The 21,067-nt window shown below is 34.9% G+C and overlaps 1 protein-coding gene across 1 annotated transcript in view; it reads left to right on the forward strand.

The window, feature by feature from the left end:
- CD34 (CD34 molecule) overlaps positions 1-10,856 on the forward strand; it is a 39,080-nt gene extending 28,224 nt beyond the window's left edge. The window contains exons 5-8 of the mRNA XM_026713003.2: positions 1,143-1,275; positions 4,226-4,287; positions 7,793-7,957; positions 9,483-10,856. Of these exons, the coding sequence (XP_026568788.1) occupies positions 1,143-1,275; positions 4,226-4,287; positions 7,793-7,957; positions 9,483-9,674 (552 nt within the window). The 3' untranslated portion in view covers positions 9,675-10,856. The remainder of the gene's footprint in view (positions 1-1,142; positions 1,276-4,225; positions 4,288-7,792; positions 7,958-9,482) is intronic.
- The last annotated feature ends 10,211 nt before the right edge of the window (positions 10,857-21,067 follow it).

A 21,067-nucleotide genomic window follows, 5' to 3' on the forward strand; every position in this document is an offset into this window, starting at 1 on the left:
CCACCCTCTGTACATATTTTTCCAATTCCGCAATGTTAGAAAAAATTAAAGAAGAAAGTTCTATTAGTTGAATATATAGTGGACATGAAATATTCAACAACCATAGGAAGACTAAATCTTTTTCCAACTTATTGAACCAGCCTATATTTTTAAATTGCTTTAGATTTTTATTTTAGTTCTAGCTCTTCTGAGTCTGACCCTGACCTATGCCTCTCCTTTGATGTCCAAATTGACCAAATGGAGGGAGAAAAAATAACTACAGCCACACACTTTTCTTCCTGTCTCCTCCACAACTGTTTGGGAAAGGCGACATTTTATTTTAATCTTTATGTGGGAAGATTTTATCCTTGCAAAATGTGCCATGAGAGAACCATTTGAAATACTCAAGGCATTTCTGAAACAGGAAGGCCAAGTCTGTGCTTGTTATTTCCCTCACCTCCTGCCTGGTAACAGTGAAAAAGGAATGGTACTCATGATTTCAAAACATTAAGAGTGCCTTGGCTGGTTTAGGAGATAGTTGCAGAATGAACTGTGATAATGACATTACTTATTTAATAAGCAATCTAAGATTATACTTAATTAGTAATCAGTATCCACAGAAATGTGTTGACAAATATTTCAGTACATATTCTATTTATTTTGATTTATTATTATTTTTAATAACTGGACATCTAATCCTTTTTGTCCACTATACTTCAGTGAAGCAAATTAAGAATCCCAAGCATATAGCTAAAACATGCTCTAAACTCTGTCTTAACTTCAGTAGTTCAGCTTTCACATACTATAATTCACATAATCTGTCCCATTTTAGAGATGTGCCCATTAATATACGATAAAGAATATTCCTATGCATATATTTTTGATAGTCATAATAGAAAATAGGGATTCCATAAATGGAGTTGCTTCTTGGAAAATTGTTCTTAATGTTTGTGGTTTCTCTTAACCTTTGTAGATTTTGAGCCACGAAATCCACAAATAGATGCTATTGGGAGAATAAACTATAGCTCATGAGAATATAGTTATGTTTATAGAAGCCAGTGATAATTAATATGCCACTTGATGTTGGATAAATGTAAAGGAAACAAATGAGGAAAAATGTTCTACAACAGTAACTCTGTTTTTGTTTTGTTTTGTTTTTTTAGGAAAACTTTAAAAGAAACAAAGGGGAAGGATTGAGCAAATTGGTTTGTAAAAAACAACTTCCATGCTTTATTGAACTGGCTGACTCTGATGTGAATCAACACTGCATGTTGTTGCTTGCAGTTAACAATACAGGTTAGTTGAACTGATTTATTATAGCTTGTAATCAAGTTGGATAGAAGCCTTGAGTGACTTGCTAAAATTGACTAGATTTCACATGTCACATGAAACCATAATTTTATCTTTGGCTGATTCAACAAATCTTATATATAACACATTTAGCTCCAATCCAGCAATTATGGGTTTGCAAGGTAAGTAAACCCAATGTTTTTGCTATCTTCTTCATCCATAGATGAAGAATGGATGGAATGAAGAAAGTATTTGAAAAACCAACTATTTCAAAATGTATTAGGTGTCCTCAGTTAGGTGTTACTTCTATTCAATAGCAAATTAAGGTCAGGAAGTGGCTTAGTTTGTTTTTTTACTTCCCAGTTAGTTTACAGCCATGGGATTTCCTTATGGTCTCATATCTAGATGACAACCAAGCTATCCCAGCTTAACTTTTTCAACATCAGCTAAATGTTGTGGCCAGCAGCTAATAAAAAATTGTAACCTCTTTCCCCCATCTTTCTCTCATTACTAAATTCAGAACAATAAGTGGTATATATCACAACAACATTCAAATACTAATTGGAAATTCTGACTGGATTCACAGGTTGCATGGGCCATACTGTTATTTTAGCATTTTATTTTATAATGTATTCATTAAATTGAATGTGTAAACACATTCAGTTTGATTTGTAAACCATCACTTATAACTTATTTATGTATTTTTATTATGCTTGAATTCTGTCCATTTTCATGGGATCTAGGCAGCTAAACAGAGGTAAACAGATAAAATACCCCCCAAATCCTTAAATACATATAATTATTTTCCAGAAGCCACATACAGTGTATCCCATCTTTCAATAAAAAAAAATACTCTGTTCATGTGCAAGACAAAATGGGTTTGTTTTCAAAGTTTTTCTGGAGTCTAAGAGTGATGTGACATTTCCACTGGAAGGGAGTTTCAAAGAATGCCTGCCTCTAGGGCCACATCAGATATAATCTCGGAGAGATAGAATGTGGAAAAATTGGTTTTATTTATTTATTAGCTATGGTGGCACAGTGATTAGAATGCAGTATTTCCATGCTAACTCTGCCCACTGCCAGGAGTTTGATCCTTAAGGTTGATTCAGCCTGTTGTGGTCTGCCGGCGGCTGATGGAGCTGGCAGCAGAGTCGGACAGAGTCATAGCAAGGAGGTTGGGGAGGAACCTGGGCCAGTCCTGGAGGCTGAGGAAGGCTCGGATGAGGGCTCTGTGTCAGAAGCAGAGTCATCAGCTGCCTTCAGACTCAGACAGCAGTGAGGCAGGAGAGTTTCTGGAACCAGTTCCCAGCTTGTGCATGTGCAGAGCTGCCAAAAGGAAGGAACAATTAAGGCTTGACATGGGAGTAAGGCCACAGGTAGACAATGAATGGCCCCTTCCATAAGGATTAAAAGAGGAGAAAAAGGGGAGGGGGCTTTTGCAGGAAACAATTTGTTCATTCCAGCCTTGGGATGATCTGTCTGTGTAACGTAGAGACTCTGTGCCCAGCCTTTCCCTGTCAACGCTGCATGCGGAAATATTTACTGGGAAGCTTTCCCAGATAGATAAGGTCTGAGCTAATAATTATACCTTTGCAAGACTGTTTGCCAGGCCATTGGCTGACTGTGAATGCAATAAATTCACATTCATTTAATAAAAGAGATTTTTCAGGGACACAGGGTTTACTTAGTGTTTTGGGGGGTAAACTAGGACAGAACACAGCCTTTTATCCTTCCAAGATTAGTAAAATGAGGACCCAGATTATTGGGGGCAATATGCTTACACTAAACTGCCCAGAGAGTGCTGTAGAACACTATGGAGTGGTATATAAGTCTATTGTTATTAATATACTATTTGATTTGTTTGGACAGGCAAATGAATTAAGAAAAAGATGGCCAGGATCAGATGTATATAGGTTTTAAATGTGACAACCACCACCTTAAACCACACCCAGAATTCAATTGGAAACTAAGGCAACTCCCATTATTACTGCAACTACCTCATTCTGCAGCAGCTGCAGTTTCCACACATCCTTCGGGAATCATCCTATGTTGAGCATTTATTTAATGCAATAATTAATTTATGCAATAATTTAATACAGGTGACTAGAGCTTTAGTGACTATAAGCAAGTCCTCCAAAGCCAGAAAAAAAGTTGTCATTGTACAAAAAAGTTTATCTGACATCTGATCTTCAAACAGGAAAATTCTCAAGTTGAAAGCCATCTTTGAACAAAGAAATACAACCAGTTTAGAGTTTTTAAAAAGTGGATTTTCCCTGCAATTGTTAGATTTGCAGATCCAAAGCCACTCCTTATTGGACAGATTCAATTAAAGTGTGTTCCTCCTCATCCAGACCCAAACAATATCCAGGAAGTCAGTTAACACTTCTGCTGCACATCTACTCATGGCTATGGTATATATCAGTAGTGGCGAAGCTGCCAAGTGGGCATGCATGTGCTGGGAAATGAATTTTCAGTTTCCAAAGCGCACATGAGCACCGGCCAGCTTGTCTTCTGGTTACTGGTGCACATGCATATGCGACAATCAGCTGGCCAGCATGTATGCACACAATGGAAACTGGAAGACCAACTCTTCCGGTTTCTGACACTACCACACACGCAAAAACAGCTGATCGTCGAGCGCACATGCACACCAGAAATACAGAAGAGGAACAGGGGATGCCATGCGTACCAGCCGACATGGCTCCGTGTGCCACTTCAGACATGCCTGCCATAGGGTCACCATCACAGGTATATACTATGTATCAGTAGCATACGATGATGCTATGTTTTATCATTTTATCAATTGTGACTTATTTAATAAACCACAGTTATATAAGCCATATATTACTTTGAATAAAACCTGTACAAGTGATACTATAAATGTTATTAAAGCTTCTTTGCTTGATAAATAATTCCAATATTCTCTGAAAGTAAATTTCAATTTTCTCTGCTTTAGAAAATATAGGTGCAAATGCATTACGTGGCTTTCTGGATAACAAGCAACACGATTTGAACGCGGTAATTTATTCATGTTTTTATATATAGGAGTTGGGTGAGACAGAATTAAAAGAATTAAACCTAAAATATTACAAAATTTGAATAGTATGCTTTGTAAGTCAGGATCTTTTATAACTAAAATCATGTAAATGAACAATGATATATTTCACAAATAATGTGGAATTAAATGTCAATATTTTAATAATAATCAAATTACTATAACAAGCAACTAACTGTGAGAATTTCCCTAACAATTTCCAATTTACTATTTTTAGAAAACAGACTAAAATGTAACACTGCAATAAGCAATATGCATTTTCCTGGATTTGAAGTGTTATCAACTTAAAACATCAACCAACAGTTCCATTGGGCTGACAAGGTTTTGGGGCATCTATCCTGCCTGTAAGGAAACCACTTTTAGCTATCAGAATTGCCAGAGAATATTTCGGAGGACAAAGTGAAACTGTTTTAGTTATTTATTTTATTTGGTTTGGTTTGTCAGTTGCTTACAAGATAATAGATATAAGTAAAAACATAGTTATGAAGACATGGATACATATAAGAAGAATAAAAGAAACAATAGGACAGGGACGGTAGGCACGTTGGTGTGCTTATGCATGCCCCCTACAGACCTCTTAGGAAAGGGTTGAGGTCAATAGTAGAAAGTCTAAGGTTGAAGGTTTTGGGGTTTGGGGAAGAAACCACAGAGTCAGGTAGAGTATTCCAGACATCGATCACTCTGTTGCTGAAGTCGTATTTCCTGCAATCAAGTTTGGTGCAGTTAACCTTGAGTTTGTATCTATTGTTTGCTCTTGTACTGTTATGGTTAAAGCTGAAGTATTCATTGACAGGTAGGACATTGCAATGTATGATTTTATATACTATACTTAGATCGGACCGAAGGTGGTGTAGTTCTAGATTTTCTAGGTCTAGAATTTCAAGTCTGGTGACACAAGGTATTCTGCAATGAGTAGAGGAGTGGAGAACTCTTCTTGTGAAATATTTCTAGACTTTCTCAACTGTGTTAATATCAGATGCATAATGTGGGTTCCAGACTGATGAGCTGTATTCAAGTATTGGTCTAGCAAATGTTTTGTATGCTCTAGTTAGTAGTGTATTATTACCAGAGAAAAAGCTACGTAGGATTAGATTAACAACTCTTAATGCCTTTTTGGCTATGTAGTTACAATGGGCTCTAGCACTTTAGAGATGAGTACTCCAAGGTCCTTGATAGAGTTTGGATCATCAACAAGGTCTTGACTATTCAGCCTTTATTTCATTTTTTTATATTTTTTTTGCCAATATGTAAGACAGAGCATTTGTTTGTTGAGATTTGAAGTTGCCATTTGTTTGACATAGTCGAAGGTCTTTTTGAAGAGTAGCAGTATTGTCAGTGGCGTTGAATAGCTTTACATCATCAGCGAAGAGGACACAGTTGCTCTTAATATGATCACAGAGGTCATTTATGTAGAGTATGAAGAGAGTTGGTCCTAGAACACTGCCTTGGGGGACCCCTCTGTTGACAGGTACAGAATTTGATAGGATGCTCCCAATTTTGACCATTTGTTGTCTGTTTGACAGGAATGCTTCTATCCAGTTATGCGGGTGTCCAGAGATACCGTAAGATGTTAGTTTTAGGAGTAGTTTGTCGTGTACCACTGAATCAAAGGCTTTAGGAGTAGTTTGTCGTGTACCACTGAATCAAAGGCTTTAGAGAAGTCTATGTAGATTGCGCTATTGGTTTGCCCTGATCAAGTTGTGTAGTCCATATGTTTTTGCAATGTAAGAGTTGCAGATTGCAGGATAGTTTTTTTTCTGAAATCAAATTGTTTATTAGAGAGTAGGTTGTATGTCTCTAAGTGGAGGATAATGGATTGGTTAATAATTGATTCCATGACTTTACAGGTGAAGCAAGCAGCATAAAGAGATTAGTCTGTAATTTTCAACTAGGCTGGGGTCTCCCTTTTTGAAGATAGTTTTGGCAAAGAGCTGGTCCTGAAAGATTTTTCAAAGATTATGCTTAGAGGTTCGGCTATGGCAGTGGGTAGCTTTTTTAAGAATTAGGCACATATTCTTTCCGGTCCAATAGATAGAAATGGAATTCATCCAATAGTTTTCATTAAGTTGTTTCATTCATTGAAGACATAATTGGCTTTCAAGATGTGCAGTGTTCTAATACTTAGTGCAAAAGAAATTCCAAGCGTTTCCAGAAATTGCATCCTGAAAATTAGTTTCCTTTGTGTTGTAATTTAACATACAAAACATATGAAATACACAGGACTTCTCTCTTTCCAAACTATCTTCCCAAACATGCATAATATCCTAAAGCTGTGTCATTCAATTTCAAGGAGATTCAGCAAGTCACATTTTCACACTGAATTTTCAGACTGAATTCTTGAATCATTTGAAAGAATCACATTAAATCAGGTGCTTTAAATCACTTTGGATTAAGAGATCTGGTGGGGTTTTCTTTTGTGTTGCTCTGATTTTTCTTCCAAAATGGACAGTATTATTCCTCCTGCTATGTCTCACTTTTGAATTAGAATTTGTTTAGGTAGGTTTACATGGAGTGCAAAATTTGGGAGGTTGGTTGGTTGTTTACACTAGTTTGTTCTTTCTTATATAATTCTCTTCCTTTTCCTCAAGCCATATCCTTTTATTATTGCATTTCTTCTACTTCCAATGTACTTGTCTAGCCTAAAATATAGCCAAATACGATATGTGCCCAATCTGTCTGCGGTTGTTGCTGTTAGTCCTCCCCTTTTGTGCCTTTTCATTCTCTGCATTCCCTTCAAAGGTTTTTTTTTCCTATTTACCTATCACTGTCTTACTTTATACTCTGTAAGACTACCTCAGACCTAATGTCATACCATGATATAAAAAATTAGTCTGTATTATATGCGACAGGTTATTTCTTACACTAGCACATGTGAAATATGCAATAGCAATAAATAAACACAAATTTCTTGGGATGTTTTTAAGTTGTTGCCTAAGCATCACATAACCCATCATTCCCAGAAGAGGCTAATTCTGCCTCTTCCACTCTACTAGGAAGCTATCAGCTCAGAAAGATAAATGACCGATGAACAGAGAATCTTCAATCTTTAGTAAGAACTTACTTTTTCAAAACTGTTTTTGAAAGGCTTTGTTTTTAAGGTTTAATAGGGCATTTTGTCAGCCCTACTTCCCCATAAGATGGATATTTTAATTCCCTAAACAGTTTGGAGCTGTTATGTTGTCCTTTCCTCATTCCTGCTATGTCTTGTTTAAACAAGATGTTAGAGTACTTCAAAGTAAAAGTCTTCAAGCTACCTGACATTGTAGGAGGTTAGCTGTGTTAGACTAGGGTACAAAAAACTCCAGAGGAAGCACTTTTTCTATATAACAAATTTTATTAAAAGACATAAGCTGTATGGAATAAGACATGATGAATGACCCTTAAGGGTCTATAATCTCTGCTATTTGCATTCCTGACAGGTGTTTTCATGGTTCTTTGGTTCAATCCTATTTTGTTTTTTTCTTTTAGCTTGGGATAAAATTCCACAAGCAGGAACGCACTGAGATTCACCAAGTCCATTCTCGGGGGACCCTTATTGCCTTGGTCACCACCGGCTTGCTGTTTGCATTTTTGGGATTGACTGGATATTATCTTATGAAACGACGAAGCTGGAGCCCCATGGGAGAGAGGCTGGTTAGTGCTTATAGTTGGCAGAACAAGTAGAAAGTTCAAGGCATGTAACAGCAGTTGCAGAGAAAAATGACAGGATTGCTATTCTTACTATAACTGGTGTACTCATTTCCATAAGGTATTCTACAATTTCAAGTTATGCTTACTTTTTTTCAACAGTAAGATAAAACAATTTACAAACACCATCAAACAGGAATCATATTTTCCTCAATATCCTCATGCTTTAAATTCAGACTGGATTTTCTCCTCTTCTTTCTGTTGCACTAGAAACTTTCCTTATGACTTTATCACCAAATGATGAAATAAGAAGAAAAAGAAAATATTTTTCTTAATTCATTTGTTGCTTTCAATTTCTGTTCCTTCTATCTTTAGGCTTGCTGGCAATCTTTTGATTTTAGCTATGTCAGCTAAACGTAGAACTGCAACTGTAATTAATTTTTCTTTTTAATATATGGGGATGTGTAAATATTGTTCCCAAATTCAGAAGAAGGTAAAATTAAGTAGAGAAGTGGAACTCCGTACCTGCTACTTTTACTTCAATACTGTTTATAGGATTTCAGTCAGATATAAGTTGACTGTGCATATAATTTCCCAGGAATATTCCCAGGAATATCTTGTTGAGATATAGGAATGTTGGAATTTCTTCAGGTAATCTTCATTAGCCTGAAATGCAAACACAGAGTTCTGTAGAGTTTCATAGACAATTTTCAAAAAAGATTTTAGAATATTTGGGAGGAGCACCTGCAACACCTTACAGAAGTTGTGTTTTTTCTCAGACCTGAATCCAGACCTGTACCGTACCATACACCGGTAGTATAAAATCTTGACAAATTGAATGCCAGTGTTATCACAACAATAGCTAATGAATGACTGGTTATTCCATTTATTTACTTATTGAACTATACATTATGTAGACTACATTAGCTTTCGGAAACTAAACTACCACTCCATTACTGCAAATTAGTGGTATTATTGCCAGTCTCTACAATCAAGAAATATAGATGCAGGTGAGATTGTGCATGAATTATATAATAGGACAAAGAGTCAGAGCAAGACCTCTTACAATCCATGGGGATATTTCATAGCTTATTGCTAATACATCTGTTCTCTCAGCAAAAACTCCAGATTAATTTTCTGGTGCTTCCAGATTAAAAAAAAATCTGGAAGTAAGCTATGAATAATTTTTTGCTCCAAACCCTAGATACCAGGATAGACAAAAATATTAATGAAACTGCATACTGGATTATCAGTATTTGATCTCTTATTTTATTGACAAGTTTATATTCAAATTATTTGTATTATTATCATTGATTACATAGGCCACTGAAATACACTTCATACATGGACAAGGCCTCCCTTCACTCCATCATGAATATTATCTTAATATACTTTTCTAAATCCCTGACTGAAGTGCCTGACTGAAAGAACAGATATTTCTTTTCTTTTCTATATATAATCTAAATCATTTTGTTGACCTCTGAGCAGCTTTGTCTAATATTCTTATTGTTTATACCTCTAACCCCTTTAGGGTGAAGATCCTTATTACATCGAAAATGATAGCCATAGTAACCCTGAGATCCCTGTGGCCTCTCAAGAACAATCTGATCTGCAGGATAAACCAAATCTCAATGGAGGGGCTCGGGAAAATGGAACTGGCCAGCCGTCCTCAAAAAATGGACACCAAACAAAGCCCCAGGTTGTGGCTGACACAGAACTGTGAAAATGCTGTGACCTTCTTAATGCAGCTGGAAAAGCTCAACTGCACTTACAAAGAGGAGCTAGGAGTAAAAAATCATTAATGAAATTATAATACCTTTGTTTTAATTGTTAACATCTTAACATTAATTTTTCAGGGCCGATGCAGCAGCATTTGTGTATAGAAATTGTACAATTAGCAAACTGCTTCAATGGTATTGGGTATGTTCTTAATAAAAGGGAAGTTTGGAGGGTTTTTTATTTTATTTTTCTACTTTTAGATGTGATATCCTTCACAATAGTTTATCCAGGGAGACACAAGGCATGTTTCCTAGAAATTAAAATTTTTTTCACTTATTTGAGAGTTGTTTAATATCTATCTGATGCTGTTTGTAGTAAGAAAGGACATTTCACTTTTTTAAAACGTAATTTTAATTTTAATTTAAAATATAACAGAGATGTAACAACTATGGCTCCAGAGTAGTAGGCAGCTGAAAATCCCTAGATTTTAGTAATCACCACCCTTTCTCATACCCAACTTTCTGCCTTTCTGCATTTAGGCTATGGTGCAATTTGTACATAACATAAACTGATTTTAAGTCTGCAACTCATCAAAACCCTTTTGAAATATGGTTGAGGCAGTTCTTAAACAACACAAAATAAACTCTTCACCAGATTTGCTTATCTTGAAAAAACTGAGTATCTTTTCCATTTAAAAAAAAATAGGAAAAATTAGGAGACTTTTATAACATGAAAGTGCAGTATAATAGACAATAGACCTAAATCTGAAATGCTCTGTCTCTTTCAAAATTTGTTTTCATTGTCCATATACTGTACATAAGAACAAGCAAACAACTTTTTTTCCCTACATAGTACTTTCTAGATGCTTTGGGATTGTTACTATCAGAACTCATACAAAGTACATCCTTCGAATTCCAAAAATCGCTCATTTTTTTTAACATAAAGGAAATAAATCTGAAATGTTATTCTTAATCTGGATACAGTTAATTACATTGAAATCAAGAGTGGAATTAGTTGTAGTTACATTAAGTGGAGCCTAAAATCCTATTTGAACATCCTGGAGTTTAAATACAATGCAGTTTACTTCTAAATAGACATTTATATGATGTCAGGGCCTTTAAATCTAGTTTTCAAACAAAACATGTGAGAGTCTATTTGTAAATGTAAATAAAAATGCAAATATAGCTATATTTAAGTTGTATGTTTAAACATATCTAAGATCACAATAGTCATGCTTTAATTTAGCCTATATTTTAGGCTAAATTAAATATTCTAACCCCAAATATTTTTCTCCATTGCCTTCCTTCCCCTCAGTGCTCATCCCGAAATGTATTGATTATTTAAGTTAATTTGAAAATAGAATGTAGAACAAAAATGTGACTAGGCTCTGAAATGAATTGTCTTTTTCATATTAATTATCATATTTTTGTGTTAACTGGAAATAATTCAACAACACCTAACATGAATGATACTGCCTTATTTACACTTGTCATGGAAAGCATTCGCTAGGTATGGGATAATGACCATAACAATAAGTAGCACACTAGAGAAAGGAATATATTTCTTCTTTTTAATTCAAATTTCCCTAATCTGCTTTTGTTCAGATATGCTGGAACTAGAATTCCTTGCCAGGTATTGTCCAACTGCTGGTGCTAGAGAATGAATTAATTATTCAGTAGATTAGTATAGATAGTCTTAATGTTTACATTTTTGTGTTAACAAGCAAACATGATTGTTAATATGGTATAAAGAAAGCATGTATATTGGAATTGTCTCTAGTGTAAACTATACATATGTGTAGATAATTTTCATAATTTAAAAAGGCAGCATATGTATATTTTAATTGTTACTTAATATCTGATTTCCAAAATGCCATTTTGATTGTTTTGGGTTTGATGTACTTAATTGAAAAGATGTAATGGGCAAAAATGATTTGCTTTTAAATTTGTCTCTGAATGTTTGGCAAAAGTAAGTTTTCAGCTGAAATATTCCTTTACATACATACAGTAATTAAATAATAGTAGAGGCAAAACAGCATAATTAATGATAGAAAAATGAACAGCATAATTAATGATAACAAAAAAATAAAAATACACAGGAATGGCTCATGATTTGTGTTAGGCTTTGCACATTACAGCAAGCTTCTTCCCATGTTGTCCATTTTTAAGACGGACTTAATTAGAAGCTGTTCACTCCACTAGAATACCATTTATGGGGAGGTAGGGACTTCTTGGCAAGATAAAGGCCACAAACATCTCTCACATGAATCAGGCTTCTTGCTGAAATGTCATGGCATGTGAGAAAGACTGATATTGTAGCAGGCTAACTTGGTTCCTTAAACTGCTTAACGACTAATCCTTTGTTGAGAATGCATAGGACAAAGTGTTATATCCATTTCACTGTTTCTTTCTGTGGAAAAGTAGAGAAATGAATAAACGAATTTAATACCATGGTAAAGATAGGAAATACAGCTTTTATCCTTACTTGGAAAGAATACAGGCAATATATATTTTCATTGCTTTATGTTTATGTACAACAAAAAGCGTGTCAAATTCATAGGTGAGACGGAAGTTGGGATCTCTCTCTGTCTCTTTCTCCCTCTCTCAGTACAAATCAAAATCCTTTTTCATTTCTTAGTTTTTCTTTCCACCATCTTTTTTCCATGAATCCTTTATTGGCTGATTGCGAGCTATTTAGTTAGTATCAACTTTTAAGAACAAAACAGACTTTCTCCAGAATGATTTGTCCCAAGCCTGACACTTTAGGTTTCCTACTGTATACCCATTGCTGGTATAATCAAGTCTATCTTTCTTCTGATGACTGTCCTTTTCTTTTGCTTTCCAATTTTCCAGCATTGTAGACTTTCAGGTCATCATATAATATGTTAAAATGGTAGTCTGAGTCTGGTCTTGTGCCTCAAATGAGAATTCAAATGGATTTATTATATGGTCCATTTATTTGCTTGGATATCTATAGTATTTTCAAAAGTTTTTTCCAATACCAAAGTTCAAAAGCATCTTTTTTATCCTACTTCTTCAAAGCCCAACATTGCTTGCACAATTTTGATTTTGATAGTTTGTGGACACATCAGAGCATCTGAGTATTTTTTCCAAAGCCTTCATTGTAATTCTACCAAATATCTGTGGTATATTTCTTTACTACTGATTCCTTTACTATTGATACTGTAGTCAAAACCTAAAATGGTTGCTTGCAAGGACTAACATTATTCAAGTTATTGACTACCTTGTACCCCTATATCTTTCATGACTATGAAACCACACTGTTCATTGTTTTTATTCCTTAGTAGGAATAAAAATTACTACAATTATATAATTCTTGACCAAACATGCTCAGTTTCAATCCATTCCACTTTACCAATGCCTAAGAAGCCCAGTTGTAGTTGATTTATTTGTTTTTCACTTTGTTGAACTTTCTTATAATCATGCTTTTTATGTTCCATTTTCTCACTGTAATTCTGCCTTTGCAGCTTTTCCCGTACAACAACATCAGCAACTATATGCCCCAAAGACTTTAATTTAGCTGTATCATAAACACCATTATATTTCAAAAGATCCTCAGCAATTCTGCAATAGCATATTGAATGGCAACCCATCTGACACTATCTTATTGCTCAGTTTATGACCATATGATAAGGAATATCTAGTTTGGGGGCACAGAACAAGTGAGCCTATTTGAACATTTGAGAGCATATTGTGGGCATTCCTAGCTGGTTTTCTTGGGGAGTATGAGCAGTTTGAAAGCAACTGTTTATCAGGCAGCAACTTATCCAAACTGAGCACGTGGTTCTAGCTCAAGGATATAGAACATTTTCAAAGAAATGCTTTCCAGAACAAAACATTATTCAGCATCCATACAAGCTACATGGGCTAAGTCATGCTGAAATGTTTTGAGAACTTTCCATGGCTTCTTCTCTTCATATATACACATATATGCAGAAGATACATATCTTCTGCAAATCAGCCAGACAAAATAGTAGAGTCATGATTAATATCTCTCTCTCTCTCTCTCTCTCTTTTAGTTAAGGCATTGGTTTAAATTAATGGATCTGCAAAATGAAGCAGAACCATTTCACACATTATGCTTAGAGAGATATTCATGGCACCATTCTGGAGACTGAATACTGGTGAAATAAGCATTACCATAATATAATATGGGTGGAGAAAGAAAAAGAAGATAAGACAACACTATACTCTGGAAATGGTGAGGTAGAGCTGAGGAATCTTTCAATCCCCAGAATTGAAAATAATCCTTCAAAATAAGGCATAGAAAGACATGAGTTCAAGAAACCGAGCAAGTGTTAGCCTGGATATAACTACCTTATTTCTAAATATGTGAAACTGAAAGTCTCTCGTGTTATTGGAAACTCATTGTGGTCTATACTATGCCCTGTTCTTCCAGCTTTGGGACATGATTTCAAAACATGAAGCCATTTCCCCACTCTATCTAAAGGGCATTTTGAGATTTATGATTATGTCCAATATAATTAGACATATACAAACATACTACTCCCTTCACTCTAATTTTATGTGATATGGAGATGAGATGCCTACAAAAATGCTACATTTTCCTGTAAATTCTATGCCTCAAGGGTCTTGAAAGGCTGCTATTCCTGTTTTTTCCCTTCCCTAACTGTTCATGCCCAGCTTATCTGCATATTACTAGCCAGCTTTACTAATGCAGCAGCAATATAAATTTATAATGCTTTAAATTTTCCCTATTCTTACTACTGTAGAGATCCTTAGAAGTTGATAATTAAAGAAACTAGCACAATCCATACATTGTGTTTGAAATAAAGGCTTGTTTGCAAAAACAAATGTAACTTCTACAGCTTAATTGTTCACTCAGATGTTAAATAAATCTTTTAATATCAAACATCCTATCTCTAACAAATTTCTCTTCTCAGAAAAACTGTCTTGATTTATACAGGGTAAGAAAACAAAAGCTGTTCCCAAACTGTCTGAAGCCAAAGGAAATGAAAGGCACGACACCAATAGAGGTGCAGAATATGAGAGAATGCCAATCCGGAAAAGGCTGTGGCCAAGCTACAGGAAGTTTTCTCCAAGTGTATAAACATACTCAGCTTTGGCTTGAGCACGGCTGTAGGTGTTATTACTTTTTCCTTATCAACCCACATGCATTTTTCCTTGCAAAAATTCCTTCTTAATCTTTTGTTTTGGAAAGCATGCTACTGATAAAATGCTCAGTTTCCTCCTGCTCAGTTTCTGTACAGCTGATGAGAAAAGTACAGTCAATATTTATCTCCTTTGCATTCATAAGTCTCCCCTAATTAAAAGGAAAAGTGCCTGCTGCCTCGTTCTTCATTTAATTTGTGGAAGAAATCATGGTCTGTTATTTATAGCAATATGCAAGAAAAAATAATGGGTAAAGAACTCCTTCCATCAAATGATTCACATTTTTTTCCATTGCATTTTGCTGTAGAAGTATCCAAATCAACTTTCAGTTTTATGCATCTCTAATTAATTGAACTTAAGCAAAAGGGCTGGAAGACTTTTGCCTGTATCCAGGCAATGAAGTTGGTGTTTAGTTAAATGGACTCATACTCTGAGTCATTGTAAATTGGACTCTCATATCTTACGTTTATGCATTGCAAACAACATTTAGAAGGATAAATAATTAGCTACCAATAAATTTTTACAAGAACTTAAATAATTTTTTCTTGGATGTTTTACTGAATAATATACATTCAGCTAAAGTGAGAATTGGCCAAATAACAAGTGGTTGCATCCACAAACTTGGGGAAAGATTTGAAAGTAACTAGAGAGGTTTTAGTCATATAACTAATTAAAATAGCATAAATCAAAATCTTTGGAAACAAAGAAATAACAACCTTTCTATTAGTGGAATTGAAAGCTATTAGAGTTGCCCCTGCTGAGTGTTTCTAAGAGCCTGTTAATAACAGTGTCTAAAGAACAATTTCCAGTAATTAATAAGCTATGGTTTCTGGCAGTCTGCAAACACTCCACCCCTTGCTGATGTGAAGAGGAAGTCTGAGATACTTATATATATGTATATAAAAAAACACAAGCTGACTGCCAGTGTTTCTGAAATATGGGCTCATGTAACTACAAATTCTAGGTTTTGCATTTTTGTTTTATTAGTTTTATTCCAAGAACATAAATACACAATCTGGTACATCTTTGCAAAAAATAAGCTCTTATAGTTATGCTTAGGAATGTAGATTGAGTTTCTTAAAGCAAGAAGAAAATCCACTGTGACTCTTCAGATGCTACTAAAGTACAGTATGACCAATCCTGATCGATACTGATCGATATCGTTTAGCCACACCTATACAATTTAGAAGCAGAGATAAGCACCGCCCCTAAAGCCAGAAACATGTGCAGAGGAACCTTTACCTTTCTCTTTACACAACGACAGATTTCTAGCCTGCCTCTCCCAGCATTCTTAGAAGAAATATTTATAGTTTATTAGATCTGTAATAAACATATTTAATTAAAGATCCTAGAGCACAGGGGGACTGGAAAAGAGCTGATGTATTTCCCATCTTCAAAAAAAAAAAAAATAGATCCAGGAAACTACAGACCTATCAGCCTGACCTCAATACCAGAGAAGATTCTGGAAAGAATAATCAAGCAATGAATCAGTGAACACTTAGAAGCAAACAAAGTAATAACCAAAAGCCAACATGTGTTTGTCAAAAACAGATCATGCAAGACTAATCTTATTGAATTATTTGACAAAGTGACAAAATTAGTGGACCAGAAGAATGCTGTCGATATAATTTACTTGGACTTCAGTAAGGCATTTGATAAAGTAGACCATAACCTACTACTTAATAAAATAGAAAAATATGGGTTAGACAGCATCACCACCATATGGATTCGTAACTGGTTGACCAACTGCACTCAACGAGTAGTCCTCAATGGAACCACATCTACATGGAGTGGGGTATGCAGTGGGGTACCTCAAGGCTCTGTTTTAGGTCCAGTACTCTTCAACATCTTCAACAATGATTTGGACAAAGGAACAGATGGGGAACTCATCAAATTTGCAGATGACACCAAGCTAGCAGGAATAGCCAACACTTCAGAAGATAGGCTTAAGATACAGACTTGAAAATTGCCTCCAGAAGTTGTGAATGTTCCAACACTGGAAGTTTTTAAAAAGAGATTGGATAACCATTTGTCTGAAGTGGTGTAGGGTTTCCTGCCTAAGCAGGGGGTTGGACTAGAAGACCTCCAAGGTCCCTTCCAACTCTGTTATTCTATTCTATTAAATAAGAAGATATATCTCATGAGTAATAGAGAAATATAGCAGCATAAGTTCATTGCGAGTAATTATGTGCTCTGCGCAGGAATTCAGTTTAATACATCCACAGAATATTGGTCTATTCAAAATCACTACTGTTGGTTCTATATAAGTATGCATGTATGCATGTGTGTGTGTATGTATATGTTTTACACATGTTTTATATATGTGTTGTTTTATATACATACACATATACACACACATACACATACACATGTATATAGATACATATACACACACACACATACACACAGAAGATATGTATTTAAAAGTCAGCAATAATGTTTACTTTGTTTTGTTTTTAAATTATGATCTTTTAAGTGCAGGTAGTTTTTTCACTCTGCCTTTAAATTAAGCCCACTTTTCAGTCATCTGCAGTTTATAGATTTAGTAGTCTTTTATGTAGAAGATCACTAGAGTGGTCCAAATGACAGATCGTAGATAGGAATGAGGGACTGCATCAAGTAGTAGCACTGAAAGAACTCTCTACCATTTCATATCTTATCCATATACCTCTCCAAATGCCACTAGTAGCTTGCAAATTGACAGGCAGTTAAACCTGCTAATGCAGGCATCAAAACGATATCAAAACTCGCCTCACAACTGTCTAGGGAGAGTGATTTGTGTTTGCTTCTAGAACTGACAAGTAACATTTGATGGGAGGGGGAAAAGGCAGAGGAATCAACCAATCACTTTCCTTAATTTGTCTCACATTAAATCAGTAAGGACAACACTATTCATCAGTCCTGTTACTGTGGGAAAATAGAGACCAGCAATGGAGATAACACAATTTATTGTGCAGCCATACTTTTCTGCTGGATCAAAGAGCTGTAGGTTTCACTTTAACTTGGCTGTAGGGAAGAGCCCTATAATAGTCACTCATAAGCAGTAGCATTTATTCCAGAGGGATGCACAATTTGCTTAACATGATTATTTATTGCAATAAAAAGATGTTTATTTAAATGCATCTGATGCATGGTGCAATGCTACCCTCTACTGTCTGCTTTTGGAAAACACATGTGCATTATATTTTAAAAACAGGACAAATTAAGAGAGCCATTTTAAATAGATCGTGGAGAATGTTCAGAACTGTGCATTTGCTTTACCCGAAGACCAACTATCATTCTAGGTAGGGCAAAAGATGGTAAAAGTGTTCCTCAGTGTTCTTTAACAGAAAAAAAACCAGAATTGTTCAAACATTAATGGGTAAGGAGGATTGCCTAGATGCTTACTTCTCTTGAACATTTATATTTATCTAGGAAAATCCTGAACCTAAGTAAACTGTTATAATTTTATTTGATTAAAAATAAAAAATGGATTAAACTCCAAATCAGTTATTTGTATTCGACTCTTATGTGAATGTACTGCCTAGTTAAGGCCACCAGCACACAGATTAAGTATTTTGAAAATATGGCTTATGTCTTAGGAGGCATTGTACCTCCCTTTGTCATAGATGTTTGAACAAAGGTTGGGTACCAAGATGCTGAGGTAGTATATTTCTGCACTAAACAGAGGTTTACATTAGACGATCTCCAGGGTACCTTCAAACACATTCTATAATTCTATGATAAACTGCATTTTATTTCTTTAATATTAAAGGAATATGTCACACAGTAGGCATGATTTACCCAGTGAATTAGGGTTTGGATGCAACAGTTTTATTGGTTAGATGAAAGACTGTAGATCACTGATTTCTCTGAAATGTTACTTTGATTTCCTTTTAAAAATAATTTTAATTAAACATTTTCAAACTTCAATGGTCAATTCCATTCTATTTATTATAATCTTATCCAGCAAATGAAAGAGAAGAGAGTCAAAATAGATTGCAGCACAGACAGCAATGAGCTTTAAAAGTTATATTAATTTCCTATGGAATAAGCAATTCATCATTTTTGTAGCAGAAGTTTTGATAATGTAAATGGTAATTTAATTTATATATGTCATTCTTTTATTTCATATTAATGTAAGCAATTTTTTTCAAATTATACTTGTCTGTTAATTAGCTAGGGAAAATGCTTTTGAATGAAATTTTTAAAAGATTTGCTCAATTCATCATAAATCTCTTATATACATGCTTAACAAATAGGCCTCTGCCAACAAGGATATTTTCAATGAGAAGACTACTATAAATTTAAATTACTTAATAGGTTTGTAAAAAGAAAAGTGGTCCTTTAGATTTCTCAGCCTTAAGCTGTTTAAAGGATTGCAGCTAGTCCCAAGAATAAATTCAGCTTGTCTAATAATTTGAAGAATATATGATTTAATGTATAGATATTCATGAGCTATATAATGACATACGTATTTTCGAAGGCAGTTTTTCTAAAGGAAAAAAAAAAAAACCACAATAATGTCATCCTGAATATTTAAGTAAATTATATATTATTCCTACTTGAAGGTTAAATTGATTCCAAAAATTTTCTACAGCAGAGATGATATTCATCCGGTTCTGACCAGTTTTGGAGAACCGGTAGCAGAAATTTTGAATAGTTCAGAGAACTGCCTCCATCTATTCTCTGCCTCCAGGTCCCAGGTGATCAGAAAGCAGGTTAGTGGGGTAGGGAGGGAATCGGATTTTGCAGTAACCTTCCCCCAGGAGTGGGGAGGGAATGGGGATTTTGCAGTAACCTTCCCATCACGCCCACCAAGCTATGCTCACAGAGCCAGTCGTAAAATTTTTGGAATCCCACCACTGTTCTACAGGTATTCTATATTAAAATGTGTTTTCTTTTGATTCTATTAGAAATGGGAAAGAACACATTCAAATATAAGTGATTATATAACATTTGTCATACATGTGAATATTTTATTTTTATACTCATAACAATCTTTTTAGAACATCATTAAGCTTTTAGAAACTCACAATCATTTAGGAACAAAGGACCTTTAATTATTTTTATTATATTTTTATCTCCCTTTTTCATATATACCTTAAGGTGGTGAACGTATCTTACTCATGCCTATTTTCCCTACAACAACCCTGTGAGGTGGGTTGAGTTGAGAGAGAATGACTGGGTCAGAGATTCCTGCTTTCTAGGCTAGCACATTAACCACTAATAGACTATCATAGTATTCATGGTTTCCTGAGAGATTGATTCTTATCATAAATGCAATTTACAACATCCTAGTCTAGAAGAATACAAAGAACCTTAACATTATCATTTGTTTCAAGGCTATTTCAATCACAGTTCATTTGGATTGAGTAGAATGAAACCCAAATAGCTATCTCAGTTCTTTTTCTAGTTATTGTTTGCTTCATGCACTTATTGGGTTATATAGTTCACATACGGGATGTTTATAAAAAAGATGGCAAGAGGGCAATCTATTAAAAAAAACTAACTTAAGTCCTTTATGAAAGCAAAAGGGCATCAAGTTTGGGGAAAATCTTTTTAATATTCTTACAGAGATATCTTGGTATCTTATTGGTCATGTCAAAAAAAACATACTTTGTTTGCTGCTCTTTTTTCTGGATATCTGTACTGCTATTCTCCCCATTCTTATATTTGCTTAATAAAAGCCAGTCCAAAAGAGCCTATGTTCTAAAAGCATATGATCGCTAAAGTCCTGAACATTGGCAAAGTCTCATTAACCCTGTACTTGAGATATAGGCTGATTCCCATGGCATGTTAACCATAGCATGAAAACACCTCAATAAGCATTGCCTAATTCTCAACCTATCATAAAGGCAGCCTAAATTTATCCTCAGCTATTCCAGTTTTAAAACTAGTATTTTCTCTCCTCTTCTAACAGATGTCTTGGTGTACAATTTACCACACTTCATTCCTGATCTTGGTAAAGATGCACTCAAGGCTGACATCTGCCAGACTCCAATTGTTCAGTTGAGGTGCAAGTGGGTTCCCCTCTGTCAATAGGCACTGTATCATATTGAGATTTCTACTGATATAGAACGAAGTAGTTTGGTTACCAATAGTATTATCACAAGTTTTATTTCAAAATATTTTACTTGGTTCAATTTTCTTTTCAGGATGCTGATTTGACTCTGAATGTCCTAATGCCACTAAAGCTCTGTTAACATTTCTTCTGAAAAACAAAAGAATCTAAAATCAGCTTCCTGGATCAATAATAATAAAG

This window comes from Pseudonaja textilis, chromosome 3 (assembly GCF_049901715.1).
Source record: "Pseudonaja textilis isolate UNSWEBS1 chromosome 3, rPseTex1.2, whole genome shotgun sequence".
Taxonomy (NCBI): domain Eukaryota; kingdom Metazoa; phylum Chordata; class Lepidosauria; order Squamata; family Elapidae; genus Pseudonaja; species Pseudonaja textilis.